Source organism: Poecilia latipinna, unplaced genomic scaffold, assembly GCF_001443285.1.
Source record: "Poecilia latipinna isolate Pla-1442-1.1 unplaced genomic scaffold, P_latipinna-1.0 Scaffold2008, whole genome shotgun sequence".
Lineage (NCBI taxonomy): Eukaryota > Metazoa > Chordata > Actinopteri > Cyprinodontiformes > Poeciliidae > Poecilia > Poecilia latipinna.
In genome coordinates this window covers 48,268-71,579 of record NW_015114624.1, presented here as the reverse complement: position 1 = coordinate 71,579, position 23,312 = coordinate 48,268, and the positions used below count along the sequence as shown (strand labels likewise).

The window sequence follows — 23,312 nt, the reverse complement described above, 5'->3', positions numbered from 1 at the left end:
GTGATATTGCTATAGCAGTCCAACTTAATTAGCATAGAGTTAGCCTTTCCTACAAGCATGTCTGGCTTTGGGAGTTTGATTTAGAAGAGGTTACATTGGGGCAGTAAAACTGCAGTAAATTCTATGTGATTACTATAACTCTAGACCACTGATTCCCAGCCCTTGTCCTTGAGGTACACTGCCCTGCATACTTTAGCCTGTGGTTGTCCAATTCCAGTCCTGAAGAACTGGTCTCCTACCAGTTTTAGATATCCCTCTGCTCACCCAATTCAAATGGTCTAACTTACCCCATCAGCATCTGCAAAGGCCTGGCAATCAGCCGTCATTTAATTCAGGTATAATGAACCAGGAAAAAATATCTTAATATTCAAGAAACCAGCCCTTGCTTTAGATGTTTCTCTGCTCTAACTCACCTGATTCAAAGAATTGCTGTTTAGTAAAGAACTGCAATCTTTTGCAGATTATTATTATTATTTTTTTTAAATTAGTCAAATATTGAAATTAGCACCAGGAGCACAATTAAAACATGCTGGGTGGTGTGCATTTTTCTTCTATACATACATTTAGGAAAGGATTTAATGAGGAAAAAAATAGCCCAAATTCCTTGCAAATATTTCTAAAGCAGCACCACAAAGATTACCAATCTGTTTACTAATGCTCAGGTTGAATATCAATGGCAAAAGTCCAACAAATTGTTCTAGTTTCAATGGCCTCATGACCTTACACTCATGGAGAATTGAAGTCATTATCTATGTGCACCATATACCCTGTAGATACATACAGGGTATACACACCATATACCCTATAGAGCTATTTTGAATCAGCTAAAGGGTTCCAAGAATTTAGGGGCCAACTGTTTTCTATAGGTAGTGCTGGTTCAAATGTTCCTCCAACCACGTTTAAGGGTTGAATTTTTAAGGTAAAGAACAGTTTAAAATAAAATATCACAGCTCGAATATGAAAGAATTCATGCCATAGATAAGGAAGGATGTTTTTATTAGTATAAATTTTAGTCAGTGTTGTGAAAGTGTTATTGGAAGGAAAAAAAAAACATGATAAAATTAATTAACATATTGTGAAAATTACAACATGGGCTGTGTAGTGGGTTTATATGCCAAAAGTTGTCAAAGTTCGGGTTTGTTTTGACAAAAAAATGTCCGGTCTGTCTGTAACACCTATTATGAAAATTATATAAAGAAAAGGAAAATGAAAACTAAAGTAAAAAAAAAAAAAGAGTATTATAAACCCAACTCTGTAGTAACGTCCCCATTGTGCTGAAGCACAGAATTATAAGATTTAGTGCATTTCCAGAATATACAGAATGATCACCAAAGATGATGGTAATACAAATGTAAAATGAACAAATATTTAAAAGTACAACCAATACATGTTATTAAAATTATTCCATCTATTTCACAAATTGTGAATTTAAACATCTTCTCCAGTTTGCACCAGTGCCACAGTTTCAGGATTTTCTGCAGACCCGACAACGACTGATGACTCTCTGCAGAGAAAATCCTTTCACAGTCTGGGGAACCGGTTTACTACAGGAGTGAAAAAACAAACAAACATTGTTAGACACAGGGAAAAGAAACAAGAAATAATAATTTACTTGAAAAAGGAGAATATTTGCTAGCATGGCCTGAAGCGACATGGATAAATCATGTCACAAAAAAGTCAATCTTCTCAGGAGCTGGTATAAAATTGTACTGAGATTGTCAGAATATGTGGCAAAAAGAGAAAAAAACTAAATAATACTTGATAAAGTATTTATCACTGATTAAACAGTTTACCTGAACATGTTGTTTCTGTCAAGGGAGGCTAGCCAGTAGCTGTAGGAATCAGGGTAGTAATTACAAGTGCCTCTGCCGTGACACTCAATAAAAGGCACTCGGCGGAAATTTTCCATGCATGACCCGGGAGACATCAGGGGTTGGGAGGAGCCTTCTGCTCCCGCTCCGGTTTGCTGCAAGATATAATAATTTTAAAAAACTGGATACGGCGTCTTAAGGGATCGAGCTATCCGGGAGCTAAAATCTTTGCTTTCTTACCATTATAAACGAGTAACCAGTCCACAGGGTCTCCCAACCTCTGGGACATTCAGGAATCAGAGTGTTCTGGCTATGGAAAGCTATGATTTTGGAGGCTGTTTCACAAACTGAGCACCTAAATCACAGATGAAAACGGAAAGCTGGGATGAGATGAAAGAAGTTTGTAAAAAAAAAAAAAAAAAAAAAAAAAAACTGTATAAAGACAAACTTCACTAAAATGATCAGCATTTTAGATGCTTAATTAGGTCTGATTTAGGTCCCATTGAAAATTTCGGGACACCATAGAAAATATTTAAATATGGCTGCCTGCCAACTTGACCAGTTAAACCAGTTCTGTTTGGAGGAATGGTCCAAAAGTCCAGAAAACTATTGATAGACACTTAAAGAAAGATGCTTTGAAACGAACTGTCACTTTATTGCCATTTAGGAAATCATAACTAAAAGAGGAAAAGCTTAATCTGAAATAATAGAAAGCAAGTTCATGTGCTGTTTTATAGTGTATAAAACCCTCTGGTTTTACAGTCTATATATTTAAGATAAACAAAAAAACTAATATTTTTTTATTTTTATTATTATTTTCAGAACAATGCTGTGTTGAATGTGTGTGCGTATACTCTTGTCTGACCTGCTGATGTAGGGGGCAACTTTATCAGCTGTGACGGCAACCATGTTGGCGGGCATGAGCTTATCAGTGGACAGCCAGTAGGAGTAGTCATTACGAGAAGCATAGCGGCAGGTGCTTTCTGTGTCGCAGAACAGGAAGGGCATGGTGGAGAAATGAGGGAGGCAGCTTCCAATGGTGCCTGAGAATTTAGAAAAAAAAAAACATTCAAGGAAATGTTTTGTTGTGACCCAAGTGAAAACCCAGATTACTGCGATCGGTGAAGTCCACGTTATTTATGGATATGATGATCTTTATGTTCGTACCAAGGTCCTGGCCATGAGCTCTCTCGTTTCCATTGACGAAGAGGAGGGAATAACCAGAGTAGATGAGACTGGTGCCATTAGGGCAGTCGGGGACCTTAATGCTCTGACTGTGCCTGGCAATCAGAAAGCCATCTGTGTAATGTGTAGCTGCTCTCCCAGGCAAACCTCTCAGTCCTTTTCGGCCGGGAATTCCTGGTCCGCCTACTTGACCTAAGGAGCGTATTTCAGGCAACTGTAATTGAAAACTTTTTAGGCATTTTCCATGTATGTCTGTGCAGATTCTCACAGCTGGACCTAACTTGATGTAAAAAATAAATAAAAATCACAATCAAATAAAATTAGCTAAACTTTAAGAGAGGAGTTAAAAGGACGTGAATACACTCATTAACCACTTTGTCAGGTCACACTGACAGTAAAAGGCTGGACCTTGTTTTACAAACAAACCTGGCAATCCTGCTTTTCCCTTGTCTCCTGTGTGGCCAGTGAATCCAGGAGGACCAGGAGAGCTCACTCCATGTGGTCCTCTGACGCCAGGTGGTCCTGGGAGACGAGATGAACGCGTTTCAACTTACTTATTGAAATACATATTTATTTATTATTATTTAAAACAGCTCAGAGCTGGTTTTGAATAATAATGGGAGGAAGCGTTTAGGCACCCCTGAATAACATTATAACATGACATAAAACACAAAAAAAGTCGATTTTACATAATTCTTCGCCCCTTAAAATAAACAGACGTCTTAAAATGGATGCACTGTTTACTTATTCGCTGGACAATAGAATCATAAACCTGTTCACCTGGCGGTCCTTGTGATCCTGGTGGCCCAATCGCTCCTGGAAGTCCTGGATTGCCTTTAGGACCAGGTAATCCAGGAGGTCCTGGTTCGTGTATCCTGTCAACATAGGCCGGTTCACCTTTGCGACCTTGAAGTACACAGCAGGAGAAAACAAGTGATTTGTAGAAAATAAAAAATAAAAAACACTGAGGATGGTAGTGTAGGATGATTAGGTTGAGTAAATGTTTTTCTGCTAATGAGGGCTGCTGACGGACCCGGGTGTCCAGGGAAACCTTTGTGCCCACGTGGACCACATGGACCTGGGCTGTATCCAGGATCTCCTCTGTCACCTATTGCATATAATTTGACAATATTTTCAAAGAGTTAGTTTGTTCTCACCACCTCCTGCATAAACACCACTTACATAGATACTGCAGACAAAAGCAAAAATGAAGTCTCATAAATCCTTTTTTTTTTTGTCTTTGGCTCCAGCATTTGAAGCTCTAACCATTTCATCGCAGTTGTTGGAACATAAATCATTTGTGCACCAGTATTCTGTTGCAGTGATAGATCACACTTTTGTCTGCGGTTGAAAGATGACAGATTACCAAGGGGGCCATGTCTCCCTGAGGGACCCGGGTCTCCTCTTAGTCCTGGGAATCCATTTACACCTGGTGGACCCTTAAAAAGGTTTGTGAGACCGAAAAAGTCAAAGGTTAGACTTGAAGTCATGAAGAAATACTTTTAGTTACAATTTCCTTGAAACACAAGTAGTAGAACACACAGAAAGTTTTCCAGCATATTCTGGACTTTTAGAAAAATAAAGAAACACAAGTATTTAAATGATTTTTAGGAGCTAAGCAAAAAACAGAATTCAGTTGTTACATTTATCTAATGAATAAAAAAATATATTAATACAGATTTTTAAATTAAAGTTTGTTGTCTGGTGATGAAGCAAATGTTACCATCACTTACATATGGTCCTTGAGGGCCTGGGTTTCCTGGGGGCCCACCAAAACCTGGGCTTCCTGGGAACCCTGGCTCTCCTCTGTCTCCTTTTGACCCTGATACTCTGAGACCTTGAGGGCCTGGTGGACCAGGGTAGCCTATATTAAAATGAAGTGATATTTGTGTAAAACACAAAGATTGTGGACAAAGATGGCATCTCTTCACTGAGAAATGTAGATAAGTCTAATTCTCCATCTCAACGTGCTCACCTTGGTTTCCTGGGTTGCCAGGGAATCCACGATCACCTTTAGGTCCTGGAATACAAGTCCCTTCTCTTCCTGGTAGTCCTGATTCACCATGAAGTCCAGGTAGACCTGGAGTTCCCCTGTCCCCTTCTGGTCCCGGACTCCCTCTGCCGAGCAAACCAGGCGGACCGATATCCCCAGGAGGACCTGAGTTAAAGAAAGAGAAAAAAAACAAAAACAAAAAAAAAAAACAGCTGAGGCAAACCACTGACACTCACCAGCTGTTAATATGGTTATTTACAATGCTTTGGACATAAAATAAATTCTTAAAAACAAAACAAAACATCACATTTATTGTGTGCATTTAAGGCACCTTCTAGATACCTTGAATTATTAAATTAAATTATTAAAATGTCCATTACTGTGATAATTGATGCATAGATTAAAATTCAAATATGCAAAAGGTTATGGATTTCTAATGCACTCAAAACTAAGAAAGCATTATTTCCTCAATAATTATTTTGCCTTCTACATTGTGACATCATTATTTACAGTACATATCAAGTCTATTCAGTTAGTTTAAATTTAGAGCCAAAATTGGTCTGACTAACAAAACCTTTCCATTCAATCGTTGGTCTTGAAGTAATGCATATTCACACTGGACTGTGATTTTACTATAGATCATCCTATGGGGTCAATTTATGTTCCAAAAGGATGCTCTGATCCTTCGTCAATGAACCATAAGTAAAACGTCATGTTTCTGTGTGAACTTTTCAACTATTGCAAAGTACGTATATTTTAAATGGAACCTTTTGAAGTTATTTAATTCATTGACCTGTAACTCACCTGGTGGGCCTGGATCTCCAGGTCTTCCTTGTGCTCCTCCTATTATAACTGCAAGGGGAGAGATTAAATCAAGATTGAGCTTCAAAGGAAGCAAACTTGTATCCGGCGAAAGAAAGAGACTTAAAGATGGATTTTGTTACCAGTGTCCCCTTTTTGACCCGGCGGCCCAGGAATACCATCAAGTCCCTGGCTTCCTTTTATACCACGTTGCCCAGTATGGCCTGGTGGGCCTGGAACGCCTGAGGAGACAAAAGTAAGGATGGAACCAGAACCTTTCAAGATTAAAGGGAAGAATTACTTCAACCAACAGAGGATGAGCACACAAAGCACACTGAACAAAAGCAGATTAAAGGAACCCAGTCAGATGATTTATAGTCCACTACGAAATGCACAGTGATTGAATGTAGCTTCAATAATCATGGAGTCACATGAGAAGACTTGGAAGATTTAGTCAGGAGCCTGGAAGCAGTATTTTATATAGACTACCACAGGTCCAGGGAAGTTTTGGACAGACGTATAGAGTGCATTACAATGACCCAGACGAGACTAAAGAAAAGCCTGAAACAGCTTCAAACCTGCTGACACAATTTTTAAAAGTAAAATCGGTAAGTCAGAGTTTGTCCCAAAGTTTCTGATAGGCTATTTTTGCCAAAAAGACCAACAGACTCAAGAATCTTCTTTATCTTAAATAGATTTTTCTGGTGCAAAGGTTAATTATTTCAGTTTTTTCTTCATTGACTTAAAGAAATTGTAATAGTTTGTTTTGTCCAGTAAAATATAAGTAAAGATATATTTTACTAGGTTGGTTGGCATCTGTGTTATTGTCGTGTCCTGAGGTTATATGACATGGTACCTGGTAGTCCAATAGGTCCCATGTGTCCTTTTATTCCGGGAGGACCATCAGAACCAATTAGACCCGGAAATCCTGGGGAACCTAAACCACATAATGGGAAAGACAAATAAGTGACAACGAAGAAGATGAAAATGATTTAAGATACAACCACAATGTAAAGAAAAACAAAATGGACTATCAGGGGGGATTATGTGTTTTACTCTATGCTACAATTAAATTAATGTTACTTTCAGTTGCTATGAAAATATTTTCCATATATGGCCTCTGTCTCTTTCAGAACGTCCAACCCTTTCCGATGCTCGACGCTCGGGTATGTGTTTTATTAAGATAATATAAAATTCAAAGACGTTGAGTTTCCATAAAATCCCCCCCTTTCAAAACAATAAGAAGTGAAATTTATTACAAATTACTTACAGACGGGGTGGACGGTGTAAAATCAACTTTATTTTAGCGGCATATTTGTTTTAATCTTATTCCACCATCAAAAACACACCTGGTGTGCCTCTGTTGTTGTCCTTTCCTGCATGTTTGAGGAATCCTTGAATTCCCGTGGCAACCATTCGGGGGTGCCTAAGCGCTTGCTCCCCCAAAGCACCGCTATTTACACAAAGCTCTTCCTTGGAGCTGCCGTCCCCACCTGAGCTTCCACCTCTCAGAGAAACCCTCCCCCGCTCCTCCTCCACACATCTACACCTCAGAGTAGCAGCAGCAATTAGAAATCGCCCGGTAGAACTACACATCTGCTGAGGTTATCATGCAAACGACTTCTTAATGCAAAGCTCCTAAAAACAGCTGTAAACGGTATAATGGAGTAGCATTATGATCTGTAGGTGGAGTGTGAGAAAGAGCAGGCGCTTGCTAAAGGGACACAGGCATTAATTTGCAAAGTCTACTTTTTGTTAAGCTATGGTTGATATATACTGAATTTTGATTACAATTAAAGGTGACATAGATACTTAATTATTCTGAAAAATGGCACTATGTGGGTGGAAAACACATAATAACCCCCATGTGGTATTAAAAATCAGTTTAAATAACCATTTTTTCCATCAGGTCCTGTGTTCCCCTTGGCTCCAGGGCTTCCTGGAGCACCTACTTGACCTGCAATCCCAGGTTCCCCTTTCTGTCCCCTGAGCATGACATCACTGCTGGACCCTGGTTCACCCTGGCATATAGGGAAAGAAAAAAAATAACCCACAAATTCTGTTTAAGTTTATATCCAGCTGCATATTTTTACTAAGCAGAACTAAAAGCATCATCATCAAAAATCCTTGTTAAGTCCTGAATGCCTTTTGTCCAGGTGGTCCAGGTGGTCCGTACACATAGCTTGGTTCTCCAGCAGCTCCTTTGCTGCCTGTTGGACCTGGAACACCATCTGGTCCCGGCCTTCCAGGAATTCCAGGATCTCCCTTCACTCCTTTGAGCCCTGTGGAAATTAAAACAAGCAGCTATTCTGATATAACAGCAGCAAAAAACCCAAAACAAAACAAAAAAAAAATGGTAGCTTAGCAGTAATTTCTACATTTTACAATTTATCTTACAAACTTGTTAGACTCAACAGTGTTACTCCTCTTACTAAAACAAAACATATAACAGTGGAAGGAATATTACATTATATTAAATTGTCACATGCTAAACCAACTGCTCTTCGGGGAGAGGTTTAGATCAGGGGAATGTTTATGGTGGCTGCAGGGGTGTTATTTACTGAAGATTTGGCATTTATAATTTATTACGCATTAAGGAACCAGCACATTTCTGCTTCTACTCGCTTTGGTTTAAGTATTGGACTTTATTGTGCTGCTAACTTTATTTGACCAGTGATAGGATAAAACTTTGAAAATCCTTTTTATTGGCTTAGGAAGACAGTTTTTAGGGTGATATGTAAAATGTGAGCAGAACAATGAAATGACTCTTGTATGATAATATTTAGTTGATTTTATTCTTACTCTGCTATAATAAACAGCAAAGAATAAATTCTTTATGAATCTACTGTTGCATGAAATGAGAAATGTGATTTGAGTTTCTTTCAGTTTTTGCACCTCATTAGGAAACAAGAAAATTCTTGCCATTTCTCAGTTTAACAGTGAAATATCCGTGAGAAATAAGGCCAAGACATATATCTAGGCTTACATTTTTAGAAGACGGTGGTTTTAATTTGTCGCGTTGGCACGATTCCTTCAATGGAGAAATTCTTACCAGGATGACCCTTATGACCAGAATCTCCCGGGGCTCCATCTGGTCCTCGCCTAACTTCGGATCCCGCTTGGCCATCAACGCCAGGTTCTCCAGGAGGACCTGTGCTCTCAAACAAACACGGGACAGGTCAGGTCTCCGATCAGTGTGTTAGAATATTTGGGATGAAACAATGGCAATTGATAGTGGACCTCTTTGCCCCAGATCCCCTGGTGGTCCAGCTCTTCCTCTCTGCCCCTTTGGTCCAGGTCTTCCAGGATCGCCAGTGAGACCAAGTAATCCAGGATTTCCTAAAAGAAATAGAACAAGAATAATCTTAACATTCACGTAGTTGAAAAAAACAACAACAGATTTTCACAAAAAAAACAAAAAAAAAAACAAAACATGCTCATCACATGAATCATATTTTATTCAATATCATCTTGAAAGTGCAGTTGGTTGTGAAATTATAGTTGGAAGAGAAACTCTTATAATAAGGGAACCTGGTTCTCCGGGGTTTCCCGGAGGCCCATTGTAGAAGCGTGTTGGACAAGGAAGTCCTGGAGGGCCTCTAACACCTGGGTCCCCCACCATGCCTTGGGGTCCTTGACGACCTCTTGCTCCGTCTGGGCCTGGGTCCCCTGTCAAAGAAATTTGACCGAATCTAGCTTGTGAACCATAAACAAATCTCTACCAACATGGGGATACATTTTGAAGATGTACATCAAACATTGTAACCTAAACACACGACTGATTGATGAAAGTTTGCATTTAATGCGTAACACTTACCTCTTGGTCCAGGTTGTCCTGTATTCCCTGGTTTTCCGTCTGGTCCACGTCCAGATATACCATCAGGTCCAGGGTCTCCTATTTGTCCTAAAATACATTTTGATGTCAGTGAAAATGGGTGAAAAAACTCTGCTTTATATGCACTGTATGTTTTCTACAGCACTTTAATGGATCAAGCATCCGTAGATGAAATAACACATGGAATTAACTATTATGCAAGAAAATATTTTTAAAATACATTTTATATCTTATAACCTGAGGACAAATAAGACATGACATGCACCCGGTTTGCAACTAATGGCATCGTTAGTTGTTTTTCAATTGCATGCTGCACAAAACAGGTCTAGTAAGGAATAATTCTTTGGGGGAAAAAAAGATGGCAAAGTGCAGCATCAGACTGTGAATCCCAACCCTTATAGCGTGAAAGAGTTGTCCTTCAGAGCAGCCAACAGACACTTAATGTATCTGGGAACCCATTCAACAGACTAGTAGAAAGGCAATCCAAGAGATTAAAAGCTCAACTACTGATTTTGTAGATTTTATTTGCTGGGAAGCTTATAGCAAACTTAGATGAGCCCTAAAAAAAGGTATGCACAAATGACAAAGGGCGTCTGAATACATATGCCTGCGCTACTTTTAATTTTTTTTTTTTTTTTTTTTTGTAAATAGTAAAAACCGTATATTTTTCCTAATAAGCACAGGTTTGTGTTGATATGTCACACAAAACACAAACTTTAGAAAACATAAAGTTTGAATAGCTTTAGAAGAGACTGGACCTACATATACAAAGAGAGAAACGGATAGATGGAAAGACTAAGATAAAATAAACCATCGTATGACCTCTTTGACCAGGCCAGCCATCTCGACCCCGAGATCCTTTCTGCCCTGGAGGCCCATGTGGACCCGGAACTGACAATCCAGAGGTTCCAGGACCACCTTGAAGGCCAGGAGAACCAAATCCAGGTAAACCCGCATTACCTTTCTCTCCAGGCGAGCCATTAGCTCCTTGGGGAATGAAAGGAAGAATAAAACAATGATAATTATTAATAGAAATCTAAAGTTAAAGGGTAGACAACTACAAACCAGACATCTCATGTATTTGTCACATCTTATACATTACCTTCTTCTAAATGTTGTATTAAAGGACTCTAGGTTCATATAGGTTTTACCTGTATCTCCTGTATGTCCATCCGGTCCTGGACGTCCTATTGGTCCAGGCAAACCGATACATAAATCTTTGGTACCAGGAAGCCCTGGAGGGCCAAGAGAACCTTTTCTTCCTTCAGGAAGAATGAAACAATGTGAAAAACAGATGAATGCTAATCTAAAAAAACCAAGAAAAAAAAAACACTATTTGTCTGCATCAAGAAGTCCTTATCATCATTGTACTTTTAAACTTTAAATTCTTAGCTACCTTTTTCTCCTGGAGGCCCGGGTTTGCCAATTATTCCAGGATTTCCTGGAAGACCAGGGATTCCAGGATCGCCGGCAGGCCCTGGAGCTCCATTTTCACCAGGTGGTCCCGGAGGACCCGGACGACCAGGGTGTCCGTGGCCACTGTCACCCTAAATGGGGTAATTAATTCCATGACTAATTATTTAGTCAATACTGTAGAATCAAATAGCTACACTAAAGAAAATAAATACATGTCATATAAGTTCAGCTTCTTACTTGCTAAATGCTTTAGAGCTTTAGGAAATGCATATCCTCTATTTCTTATCCTTAAAAACCTAATGAATTGCTTTAGAGTGTGAATGTCTACTTCTGTACAACAAATACCATCCGGTATGTTTTCACTGAAGACTTCTGACCTTTTCTCCGGGGGCACCAGGAGGGCCTGGAGGACCAAACTGCCCAGGTGAACCCCAACCTGGAGCACCTGGAAGGCCAGGCAGCCCCTTATCACCTAAACAATCGCAAAAAAAACAAAAAACAAAACATGGATTATACAATAACAAAATAGAATTTCCGAGTATAAATGTGAGCAACTTGTAAATCCCTTGTGCATTACCTTTCTGCCCTGGGGGTCCTGGCTTTCCACTAAGTAACAAGTCCCCTCTTTCTCCTTTTTGTCCTGCTTTGCCTGGATTTCCAGGGACACCCGGTAGTCCTTGAACACCTGGATGAGTTTTTTTTTTTTTTGTCAGAATATAAGTTATAACATTTTCTGTGATAAAAGTGGAAATAGTGAGAGCCGGAGCTAAGCACTCAGACAGCCAGCTAGTTGATCGTGATTACCTGGACTTCCTTCAAAGCCAGGCGGTCCTTGAAATCCTTGTGGTCCTGGTGGGCCTTGGGTATGAAAATGACCAGATTCGCCTTTTTGGCCTACAAATAAAATGGAGGAAACTTTTATGAGTACTTTTGTGTGGCTAGATTTTAATGTAGATTGAAATGACCTTTGTTTTCACACCTGGAATTCCAGGTTCTCCTGGCAGACCAGGTACACCAGTGTGTCCTTTGGTCCCTGGTAGACCAGGAGGTCCATAACCCGCTGGTCCAGGGTAGCCAATGGGTCCTTCTTTCCCTTGAGGTCCTGGTGGACCAGGAAACCCAGGATCTCCTTCTACTCCAAGGCGTTCGCACTAAGTGAGGGAAGGAACCTTGTTAGATAGTTGTTCCAGATGGCCCACCATTTAAGAAACACCAAAAATCATATCATACCTATGGTGAAGAAATTGTCATAAATTTTACCAATTCTCCAGGAGGCCCTGGAGTGCCTTTACTTCCTGGTAAACCCGGAGATCCAGGAGAACCATTTGGACCGGGTCCTCCAGGGAGTCCTGGTTCTCCTTTTTCCCCCTTCAGCCCTGGAGAGACATTACCGGATGGCTCTCCCTTTTGCCCCGGCTGGCCTGGGAATCCTGGTAGACCAACAGACCCCTTTAGCATGAAAAGGAAAAACAAACAAAAAACATTTGATCATACATTGTACAATGACATTACAATAGGATACAACTTGGGTACAAGTCTGCAAATTTTCTGGCAAGTAAATTTTCTTTGGTTGACTATTGGTATCGCAACAAAGTTCAAGTGATAGGGGAGGACAGCAACTAAGCCACACAGTGGTAAGCTTAATGTAATCATAGTGTAAGGACAGCAGATGCTGAGGAGCATAGAGTGCAGAGGCAATACCTACAAACTGTCAAACTTCATGTGACCTTCAGATTAGCTCAAGAACAGAGAGCAATGAGCCCCACAAGGCTTTTATCACTAAATGCAACGCGAAGGACTTGTTGGTGTTGTGTGAAGCATGCCACTACAGGACTGTAGGGCAGTGGAGACTTGTCATCTCGAGTAATGTTTCATCCAGTGGATGTGTCAAGGTTTTGCAGTTGCCCGGACAAATGCCCCTTTTCCACCGGCTGCACTTAAACTGGCCAGTCGTGAACAGGCTGCTGTTCACGACTGGCCAGGAAGCAATGAGGAACGACACGATTTTCACCAAAGTAGTGCAGGGAAAAGCCTTTCAAACTCAAGAGTTTCTATAATAACATTTAGAATCATGAAGGAAGCAGCAGATGAAACATAAACATAATTTTACTTATGACGACTTAGGTTTCAAAGGCTTAGGTCTAAACCGTATGTTCAAGGTAATCATCCCAGTGGATCTGCAAATTTTCTGGCAACTAAATTTTCTTTGGTTGACTGTTGGTATTGCAACAAAGTTCAATACCAACTTTGTTGCAATACCAACAAAGTTGGTATTATGTTTTTATGTTTTTATTCATTTTACATTAAAAAAGTATAAAAAAGTATAAGAAAGTCTTGCATATACAGTACAATAGTGAAAACATTATTTGTATTTCTTTTAGTTATGTTTTTATTTATTTACATATGCATTTGATGCAAGACATTTTGGACAATTTGACACAGCTTTGTGGTAGAATTTTGCCAAAAAACAATCCTCGGTGAGAAATGTCAAGTGTACCAGCGACAAAGTGACATATAATCGAAGCATGTAGAGTCACAGAAAATAAATATGTAATAGCAGAACTAAGAATAACCTTCTCTACAGTAAGGGTTAATTTACATCACAATATACTGTGCAGTTATTGAAAACAGCATGCTCCAACCTAAGCAAATGTGCAAATGAGTAGTAGACTGTAGATGCAAAGGTTAGACAAGTAAAAGCATAACATATAACAAACAAATCTGCAATGTGATCATGATGCACTTTCTTACTGGAGGTCCTGGTAAACCTGAAGGACCTGGAAAGCCGGGATCCCCCTTTTCACCCCGTCCTTGATTAGTGCCTGAGTGACAGTGGACATATATATATATATATATATATATATATATATATATATATATATATATATATATATATATATATATATATATATATATATATATATATATGTATAAATGTATCAGGATTTCAAAGATGTTTCAAATCATCATTCATACAGGATATTCTGGTTTTATTAGGGGACAAAATATAAGTGTGTCCTTTGTGTGTGAAGTAAGGAACTGTACCAGGAAGGCCAGGTGGACCTCGGAGACCTGCTGGTCCTGAAAGTCCCGATGTTTGACACTCATAACAGATCTCCCCTCTCTCTCCTGTTATGTTCAGCAATGGGGGGAAAATATGATGATTTACTTCCTATTAATATAACTTTTTAACTACTTTTAGTAATGATAAAACTTAACATTAAATTTCTGACCTGTTTCTCCAATATACCCATTATTCCCCGTAGGTCCTGGTAAACCTTTAACTCCCTTGATCCCAGGGAGACCCTTAATGACACAGTCAGCTAAAAGTCGCTCAAAAAAAAAAAAGAAAAAAAAAAAAAGTTAATTAGCTTTCTGATCACACAAAAGCATTTTTATGTTTATGTTATTATTCAGTTCGATCACAACAGATGTTGAATATATTAGTAAATATCATGTGAGTTTAATGCAAATGAAAACTGATTTGCATTTGGATTATGATGCACCAAAGAGAAGAAAATGAAGTAATTAAATATGATTAAATATTAAATATTTAAACATTCTGTCATCCATATGGAGTTGACTGTGCTGGTCAGCAATATTATAGCATGAATGCTTACAAAGCCTTGTTAAATATCAATGAAATATATATATATATATATATATATATATATATATATATATATAAAGAATCTATTTATAATCCTGTGAAGAAGTATTTGACCCCTTGTAGATTTTATGGGGATTATTTGTTTAGGAGACTGAAATGATTTAAATCAACAAACAAATTTTTATTTCAGACAACAAAGTGCCCCCTGCAAAATTCACACTTAGGAAGGACCCTTGCAATTAAAAATAAAACAGTCTTAAAAAAATGCTCATGTCATTGCTAATTTAATGGCACCCTCTGAGCAAACAGTTTTCATATCGCTCAGTAGCCTCTACGTTTTTGGTTAATATTACTCAGAGGACATATGTTGTTTTTAAGATCAATGTTTTTTTGTTTTTTTTTTTTTTTTTTTTTACTTACTTCCATTTACAAAGCGTCCAGGTTTGCCTTGGTTTCCCCGAGGCCCTGGATCACCAGGATCACCATCTAGCCCTGGAGGCCCTGTGTAAAACCCCCCAGGCTCCCCAGGGTCTCCATTGTGCCCTTTTGGGCCTGCGAACCCACGTTCACCTGGTACATAAATCCCAAGTGCATAACCTACATAAACACAATATGAGAAGAAAAAGAAGATATTTTGAATGTGACAGTAACTGCAGCTAATGCCAACAGTGAGATAGTCTGTTGTTCATACACACCTGGAGTTCCAGGGGGCCCCGGAAACCCTAAAACACCTAAACATATATTTATATATATTAATTTATCATTTATTAACTTTGTGCAATAAAACAAGCATTCATTTGTAGTTTTAAACTCCATACCAGTGCAGAAACAAAATTGCTCATAATCTGTCATTATGCACAATGAATGGATGAGATCGATTAGATAAAATAGCAAAATGAACAAATGTCTTTCTTGTACTTGCTGATTTGTCAGCTAGTTATATTCCTCTACCTCGGATCCCAGGGAACCCAGGGAGACCTGGAGGGCCAGGATCTCCAATGTGTCCCTTGAGTGGTTCGAGCAAAAGTATCTGAAAACAGCAGCACAGAGAGAGAATGTCCAGAGGTTTCCTGGATTAGAAAATTACAACAGATTGTTTTCTCATTATGCTAAAACAACAGATGTGAAAGCCGAGCTACTGTAGAAATACAATTTTTAAGGTCTTGATGAGCATGAACAAGTTTGATAACTACTGTGAACAATATATATGCACAAAAAGTGAATATTAGTGCAAACTCACATCTCCAGGTGGACCAGATGGACCCCTGTTTCCTTTTTCACCCTAAAAAGACAAGATACAATTATAATATATTTGAAGGCAATTTACGATGGATGGATGGATGGATGGATGGATGGATGGATGGATGGATGGATGGATGGATGGATGGATGGATGGATACTGACTAACCATTCCTCCTAGTGGGCCTGGATGTCCTGGCTCTCCTCTGCGTCCTGGTCTTCCCTAAGCAGAACTGCATTGTATTCAAAACTTGCAAAACACAGATAAAACAGTGAAGCATTTTTTTTTTGTGTGTGCATAAACTAAAGTAGTGATTACCCTAAACCCAGGATTTCCAGGTTCACCATCCTTTCCTGGCTTTCCCTGTAAATTATACATACCAACATGGACTTACTGAGGTGTGCTTTAACTAAATGAAACTTTGAACCCTTGTATTGAAAAGCTATGTTGACACAAATAGTAGCCGATTACACTGTAATTTAAATGCATAGCAATTTTTAAATGTGCTGAAACAGATTTGTCCATCAGAATGGGAGCCTTACTCGTTGACTCTGAGCCATTTCCACATCGTATGTGACTTCACACAGAACTGAGTTAATTTGTATTCACTGTATTAATTCATTTTGTAAGCGGCAGATGAGTTAACCATGCCAGCTCATGTTGATTACATGCTTTGCTGGGGAGACGGAATACAATCACGGTAAAAAAAAAAAAAAAAAAAGTACAATCCTTACAAATCACACAGATCTGGTATATAAAAATATCTAATATTTACCATGTTCAAAAATTATTACGAACTAATCTCAATTTTGCAAAACCTTACCATAAATGCCAGTGATGAGCAGGCAAATGAACTGTGTAATCTAATCTAGGCAGAGGGATTACCTCTTGCTAAAGCAGAAGAACTGAATAAAAAGGTTTATGCTGCATTGCTGCCCTCTGTTGGTCATATATTTTTTTTCTTATTTTCTTATGTGTTGCAGATCAAAACTGAAAAGTAAGTTAGACAACAGGCTACATGGACAAAGGCATGTTAGCACATTTTTATCCTCACTTCTGGGCCTGGGTTTCCTCTGTCTCCCTTTTGCCCTTTTGTGTGGTAGAGGCTCCCAGGATCTCCCTGAAGAAGGATTAAGCGAAGGCACGGATAAGAAAGTTGCATGGTTCTAAAACAGTCAGATATTTCCAAAGTCCTACAGGCAGAGATGAACAAGTTCATGAATTCTAGAGAGAAACTTACAGGTTCGCCTTTGCATCCTTTGTCTCCTGCATCGCCTCTATCTCCTTTTAAATCCTAATGAACACAGAGAAATGAAGTTAGCCTGCAAGAAAGGATGACCCTAAAGAAAAACAAGAACACAGTTGTTGTGGATTGGCAGTTTAGGAATATCCTTTTGACTTCAAAATAGTTTTTTTTTTTTGTTTTTTTTTTACCTCCAGAAGACACAAAACTGTACTGGTTACTTGCCACTAGAAAAGATGGAACAGCTGATGAAGGGATTTTTTTTATTATTATTATTATTTTTATGGAACTCCAAGAGGGATGGCAAATCTGTTATATCATGTGCATCTGCAATATTTTAGGTTTTATCAGTCCAACTGTGACATTTTATTGTTTTTTTTTTTTTTTTTTTGTTGTTTTTTTGTTTTTTGTTTTTGTTTTTTTACAAAAAGGGAATAACACAGCATTATGCTGAGGATAATTAAAAAATGACTTTTATTATACCGTTATTGACAGGGTGCCGGTAAAAAAGTCCTTAGTCCTGCCTGGAGGCCCAGGCGGGCCAGGGGGGCCTTGGAAACCCTACAGCAGAAAAATGAATTTTAGCGATATCTGATCATGATGGTAAGGTATAAAAAAAGAAACTACCTTTGGTCCTCGAGTTCCTGGAGCTCCTTCCTGGCCCTGCAGGATGGATGCAAGCCTTTGAAGTTTGTTTTATAATCAATCACATATTATAAACTCTATCCACGTCCCAAATTTAGGAACTCTGCTCTACAATCACAAACATCCACAAAAGTAAGCATATTCCTATCACCAAAGCTATTCAAAAATTTCTCCTAAACTGAACAATTTCTCTCAAACTTTACTGATGATCTTGTTATGCCCTTAAGTTTTATATTTTTTATTTTTCATGCAAATAACTTTTTATACCTTGATTTTGCACAATGCTGTGACCAAATTAGAAATGCAAAGAGCACATGCAATAAAAACATAAAATATTCATACTCAGCATCTGATTCTTTTACCTCACTTATGATAACTGTAGATTTAAAATGCTTGTAAAGTTGGTGTACAGTGATGCCTCCAGAAAGGTTGTAGCTTTTCTGAACTGAACAGTTCCAGAGTGAACTGTCAAAAAGAAAACTTTACAAATTCACTAGACAATCTTGTTCAAAAACAATGATGTCAGGACTTTTGTCAGTGACACTTTTAATGGCATGAATACTTGATTATGATTAATGGACTCTCCATTTTGAGCAAGTGACACTCTTTTAAAAGTTATCACCAAGGTTTTGCAGTTAATTGTTTTGAGAAATGTTCTCGCTGTTGCGCCAACGTTAATGCTGATGTGAGAAATACACCAATGAGACTGAGAAAAACGGTAAAGCAGATAAGTGAACACTGCTACGGGAAACCAAAACCACAATGGGTGGACGTTTAGTCTCTCCACGGTTGGACAAAAACTGATAATGAGGAAAGAAGTACAAATAAAAGACTCTGCAGCTGTGGCTTCTGGTTCTATTGCAAGAACTGAGAAAATATTAGCACATTTTTAATGAGTGTAAGTTATTTAATGCATGCACACCTTGGTACCAGGAGCTCCAGTATTACCAGGAGACCCCTGAAACAGAAAAGTTTGGATTAACCATTGCATAAGAAAGAAAGAAATAAATAAAGACAGATACTTACAGGAGGGCCCCTTACTCCAATGTCCCCACGTAGTCCTATCTCACCTGGTAACCCCGGAGAACCCTACATACAAGGGGAAGAAGAAGAAGAAAACAGAAAATATTTATTACATGTCTGAAGTAAATAAAGGTTTAATTTCATCAATTTCATTATTCAATATTTTGATTGATTACAATGTGGTTCAATAAAAAAAGAGTTGTTTTTTTATTAGTATTAGTGCATAATACTATTGTTTATAAAGTTACCGGTCTTCCATCTTTTCCCTGTGGTCCTTGTGGCCCTGGCACTGAGTCAGCTGTTGTCTGTGAGTCACCCTGACAAACAGACAAAAAATATTCACTTGGCCCATTTAACATAAAACTTTATGAATCTCATTTTCTTTAAAAAAAATGTATGGATAATTTATTTTCTTCCTATTTTGTCTATCTCTGTTGATTCGGAGACAAGACAAGACAGATTTGAATTTTAAAGTGGCGCTATGTGGCGTCTAAGACAGTGTTAAACTCACAATCTTGAATATATTGAACTTGGTTTATTTCCCAGAAGTATCATTGAGCAAAAATGCTGGAATAAAGGAGTGTCTAAGAGGTGCAGTCAAAATGCCCAGTCATGTTGGCAGACAGCAAGCATTACTTAAATATATATGAGACCACATACAAAACAAGTAATTAGGTCTACACGAACATAAACACACACAAAAATAATCAAAAAGCTTAAAAAAAATCGCTATTCAGTCGCCTTTATGCATTCGCTCAACACTTTACAGTACAATAAAGCTTTAACATAAACAAATGCCTTGATGCATAAGAAGAAAACACAGACTTGTGGGATAAAAAGCAGTGAAAAGGGAGAAGAGGCAAATCTTAAAAAAAAAAGTTATCTGTCTCATATGGGCCTGATACAAAATTAGCTCATGGAGCAGAGACGGAAATTGTGCTGCATCATGTTGTTTTTTTATGGCGCTTCAAGACTCTGCAACTCCTAAAAGATAATTATTATGCAGCAAATTTGCTGTTTCACCTTTCATGAATAAAAACCGCACTAAACAAAGAGCTTAGAACAGCATACCCTACCTTAGGACCAGGCTGACCTGGAGGTCCCTGTAAAGTAAAAGAAAAAGATGGAAAAAAAAAGATGAATATTCATCAAGATAGAACAGTGGAGATAGTTGTTTAGTATTGGAGTTTACTCCTTACTGGATTTCCATCAATACCAGGATCTCCTTCAACACCTGGAAGTCCAGGGTCTCCCTGTTGAGTACATTATTTTGTCAAAGTAAGAAATGTATAAACAAAAATGTGTAGAAAATTTGTATTTTCCTCACATCTGTTCCATTGCAGCCTGGATAACCCGGGGGCCCTAGAGGCCCCTGTAAACCTGGAACACCCTATGAGATAATGTTAGCTAAAGTTAAAAGGCAAACTGGATGTATGGACTCCAGAACACAGAGGGTAAGATTTTGTACAATAGAAACACATGAGGAAACTAACTGGCAAGCCATGAGATCCAGCAAATCCCTCCTTGCCGTCTGGTCCCTGGAACAACAGAAAGAAAAACACATTACATTCTGCTTTTAAGGGCAACACCAGCAACTGATTTGGCTGTGAGGTGCAATCATGTTACCGGATCGCCTTTTGATCCCATCGGTCCATCAGACCCAGTATTGCCCTTTCAAAGAATGCAACACGTAATTAATCTTAGAGATCCTGAAAGACGTGTTGCTAAAAGTGTCACAAAAAAAGTGCAATTTATCATCATCTCTGGCCAATTCACAATCATGATGGAGGCAGAATAACAAGAGTGTGACTGAATTTCTACCTTTGGTCCTGTTGGCCCAGGTTGACCCAAGGATCCTGGGTGCCCCTCTGATCCTGGAAGACCCGGATCTCCTGGAAAACCTTTCTCTCCCTGTGTGTTTAATGTATGAGTGTTTGTCAAAAAATACAGAAATGTAAAACTAAATAAAAGCCTTTGCATGCATGCACAAGTTTATTAGCGATTATTGTAACATTCAGAAAGTTATATCATTATATTGAGTTTATTCAAACTGAATTAACTGAACTTGAAATTATAAAAACTTGAAATTATAAAAAGGCCATTAGCCACACCAATATTAACCGGTTCACAGAAATAAAATGAAAGTATGAATAATTTGGCTCGAATGAAAATATAGCTATCCAAATGTTTACATTTTCTGCTCTCGCTACCTGCATGTTTTAATCTTTGTTGATTTAGCATTAGGATTGGACAGTGTTACTACATTCTCTCTATTTTAACTGGAAGGTTTTCAAATGCTCCCATTTCAGGTTGTTTTGTAGCTTAATTGATTATAGTTTCTTTATTATTTTGTTTTAGTTTCTTATTTTGGTGAGAACAGTCTTGTTCTCGATCAAACCAAAACAGATCAGGAACAAGGCCAGTCCTTTCTCAGGGATTCTAGTTTTTGTGTTTTTCTTATCTAGTTATTCCTTATTACTTTAGTTTAATTGTGTTTCTTAGGTCTGGTTATTCTACTAGCTCATCAGCCCAGGTTTTTTTGTTCCAGCATTCTCCCTCACTGTATTTAAACTCCTTCCTGTTTAAATCCTGTCACATTCTGGTTAACCTCCACATCGATGTTCTGCTTGCTTTTTTGTTCCTGGTTCCTGGTTTTTGTTCTGCTCTGGCTCCCTGTGTTCCATGTGTTCTTTTGTAATTTTTAAGATTTTATTAAAGACCATTGTCTGTGATCCATGTTCTAAGCTCCTGTCTGCATTTTGGGTCCACCAACAAAGACACCATGACACGTTTCTTAGTTCTCACACACTATATGCTTGAGATAGTAAATTGGACTTTGTTCTACAAACACTGCGCACACATAGAGTACTTTCTACATAGAAACATATACAAAAAAAAAAAAAATCTATCTAAACAACTGTCTCTATGGTATGCCTGAATCACCAAGACAGGTCATGTCACAAAAGGATAAAAAATGCAACTTTGTTTTTTTTAAACCAAGGGTAAAAGAAGCAGTTTTACTTTAGAACTGTTCCTTGTAAATTTCAGTCCTGAGAAAACCCGGTAAGTGCAGAATAAACAAAACAATGTGTGGCAAAGCCACAAACTGAACTTACCCTGTTGCCTTTTACTCCTTTACAGTGGCATCTTGACTTTCCATTGCATACACACTGTGAAATAAATAAATGAAGGTATGCAATTTTAAAACATCAAATATCAAGAAAAAGAAGAACTCTTCAAAGACTTTCTCTTATTTTGGTATTCAAGTTGACTGTCACCGAAGAAAATGTATCGATTTGAGTTAGTCAGTGTTGTACTTAGAAAAGATCTAAAAAGGACCTGTAATTCTGTAGTGACAAAATAGTGTATATGCTGTATGGTGCAAGCAAATATAATTGGAGATGGTTTGATATGTGTAGGCTTTCAGTACAGTACTAATGAAGGGTAAATAAACCAGCCCTAAGACTGGTTTATTTACCTTCACTGTAATTAATTCAGTTTATCGTGGGCATGCAGCATAATTAAAGGATGAAAATAATTACACACTATAATGTCTTGCTTTGGCAATCCCTGCTGCTATGCAGAAACGATATACAGTAAATATATGGATAAATTAAGTTTCAAAATTTTTACCTTGTAAATCAAGTTGTTATTATTATTATTATTATTATTATTATTATTATTATTTATTTTTTGCAAATTATTTAGTTATCTTATTCAATTTTTTAAAAGACAAATAAAGGGAAGTGTATACACTAGAAGTGCGTCAAATTGCCATCTGCAAAAAAACAAAACAAAAAAAAGAAAACCCCATTTTATACAGGCTTATATGTCCCATATAAATAAAGTAACATTCACTTACAGACAAAACACAGCTCTGCATATCCACACTAAAACAGCAATAAATACACGAGTAATCGACTGGTACTACTCAAGATAAGCAATAATTTAGCAAACAATTAAAGAAATTACACTCAACAAATTAAGTATAAAGATGGACTGTTTTAAAGTTTCATCAAAATTTGGTTTCAGAAAAACATCCAATTTTAAGGACAAAAATTTTAAGATACTATCACTGCTAAGACATCTGTGTATTTAGATAAATCAACCACAAACCATAATGTGACAAGCATAATTCAGCAATGAGCCCAGCCTGTATGATGCAACATGAGAAAAAAAAAATAGAAAAGCTGAATATGTTTTACTCAAGAATTGCCTTTTGCATGTGGTTACCCAGTTTGAACGACACATAAATATTAAAATCAACTTTATACACTGAAAAAAACAACAACAAACAAATACAAAAGCAAGAAACATCTTACACTTTTTCCTTCAGTGAATGTCGAGATCATTACAAAGAAAGTCAGGAAAACTATGATCGCTTGTGGTCTCATGATTTTCCTCGTCTCATTCACATCAGTCCCTGATTAAGATCCTACGTTCTTCGAAGACGCTGAGTGTCGTTTTTGTGGTCCTCCGCTGCAATCAGGTTTCACATCCCACTCTGTCC

At 38.0% G+C, this 23,312-nt stretch overlaps 1 protein-coding gene across 1 annotated transcript; it reads right to left on the bottom strand.

The window, feature by feature from the left end:
• Positions 1-979: 979 nt before the first annotated feature.
• Positions 980-23,217, bottom strand: LOC106935718 (collagen alpha-5(IV) chain-like). Its single transcript, XM_015016339.1, has 52 exons — positions 23,125-23,217; positions 21,919-21,972; positions 20,624-20,713; positions 20,429-20,473; positions 20,296-20,340; positions 20,130-20,192; positions 20,002-20,055; positions 19,879-19,905; positions 19,051-19,119; positions 18,806-18,868; positions 18,702-18,737; positions 17,762-17,797; positions 17,618-17,695; positions 17,132-17,185; positions 16,946-17,011; positions 16,210-16,254; positions 16,060-16,113; positions 15,892-15,933; positions 15,603-15,681; positions 15,347-15,382; positions 15,072-15,248; positions 14,275-14,364; positions 14,087-14,170; positions 13,793-13,863; positions 12,302-12,490; positions 12,021-12,192; positions 11,846-11,935; positions 11,619-11,726; positions 11,419-11,513; positions 11,022-11,172; positions 10,777-10,887; positions 10,448-10,612; positions 9,608-9,694; positions 9,322-9,459; positions 9,031-9,129; positions 8,843-8,941; positions 7,936-8,072; positions 7,685-7,811; positions 6,647-6,727; positions 5,934-6,032; positions 5,794-5,841; positions 4,972-5,154; positions 4,730-4,860; positions 4,363-4,435; positions 4,030-4,104; positions 3,777-3,902; positions 3,423-3,518; positions 2,979-3,188; positions 2,677-2,854; positions 2,052-2,166; positions 1,794-1,966; positions 980-1,544 (listed from the first exon to the last, which is right to left on the bottom strand). Exons 1-52 carry the CDS (start codon positions 23,194-23,196, stop codon positions 1,466-1,468), a joined length of 4,965 nt encoding a protein of 1,654 aa, XP_014871825.1. The 5' UTR covers positions 23,197-23,217; the 3' UTR covers positions 980-1,465.
• Positions 23,218-23,312: the final 95 nt, after the last annotated feature.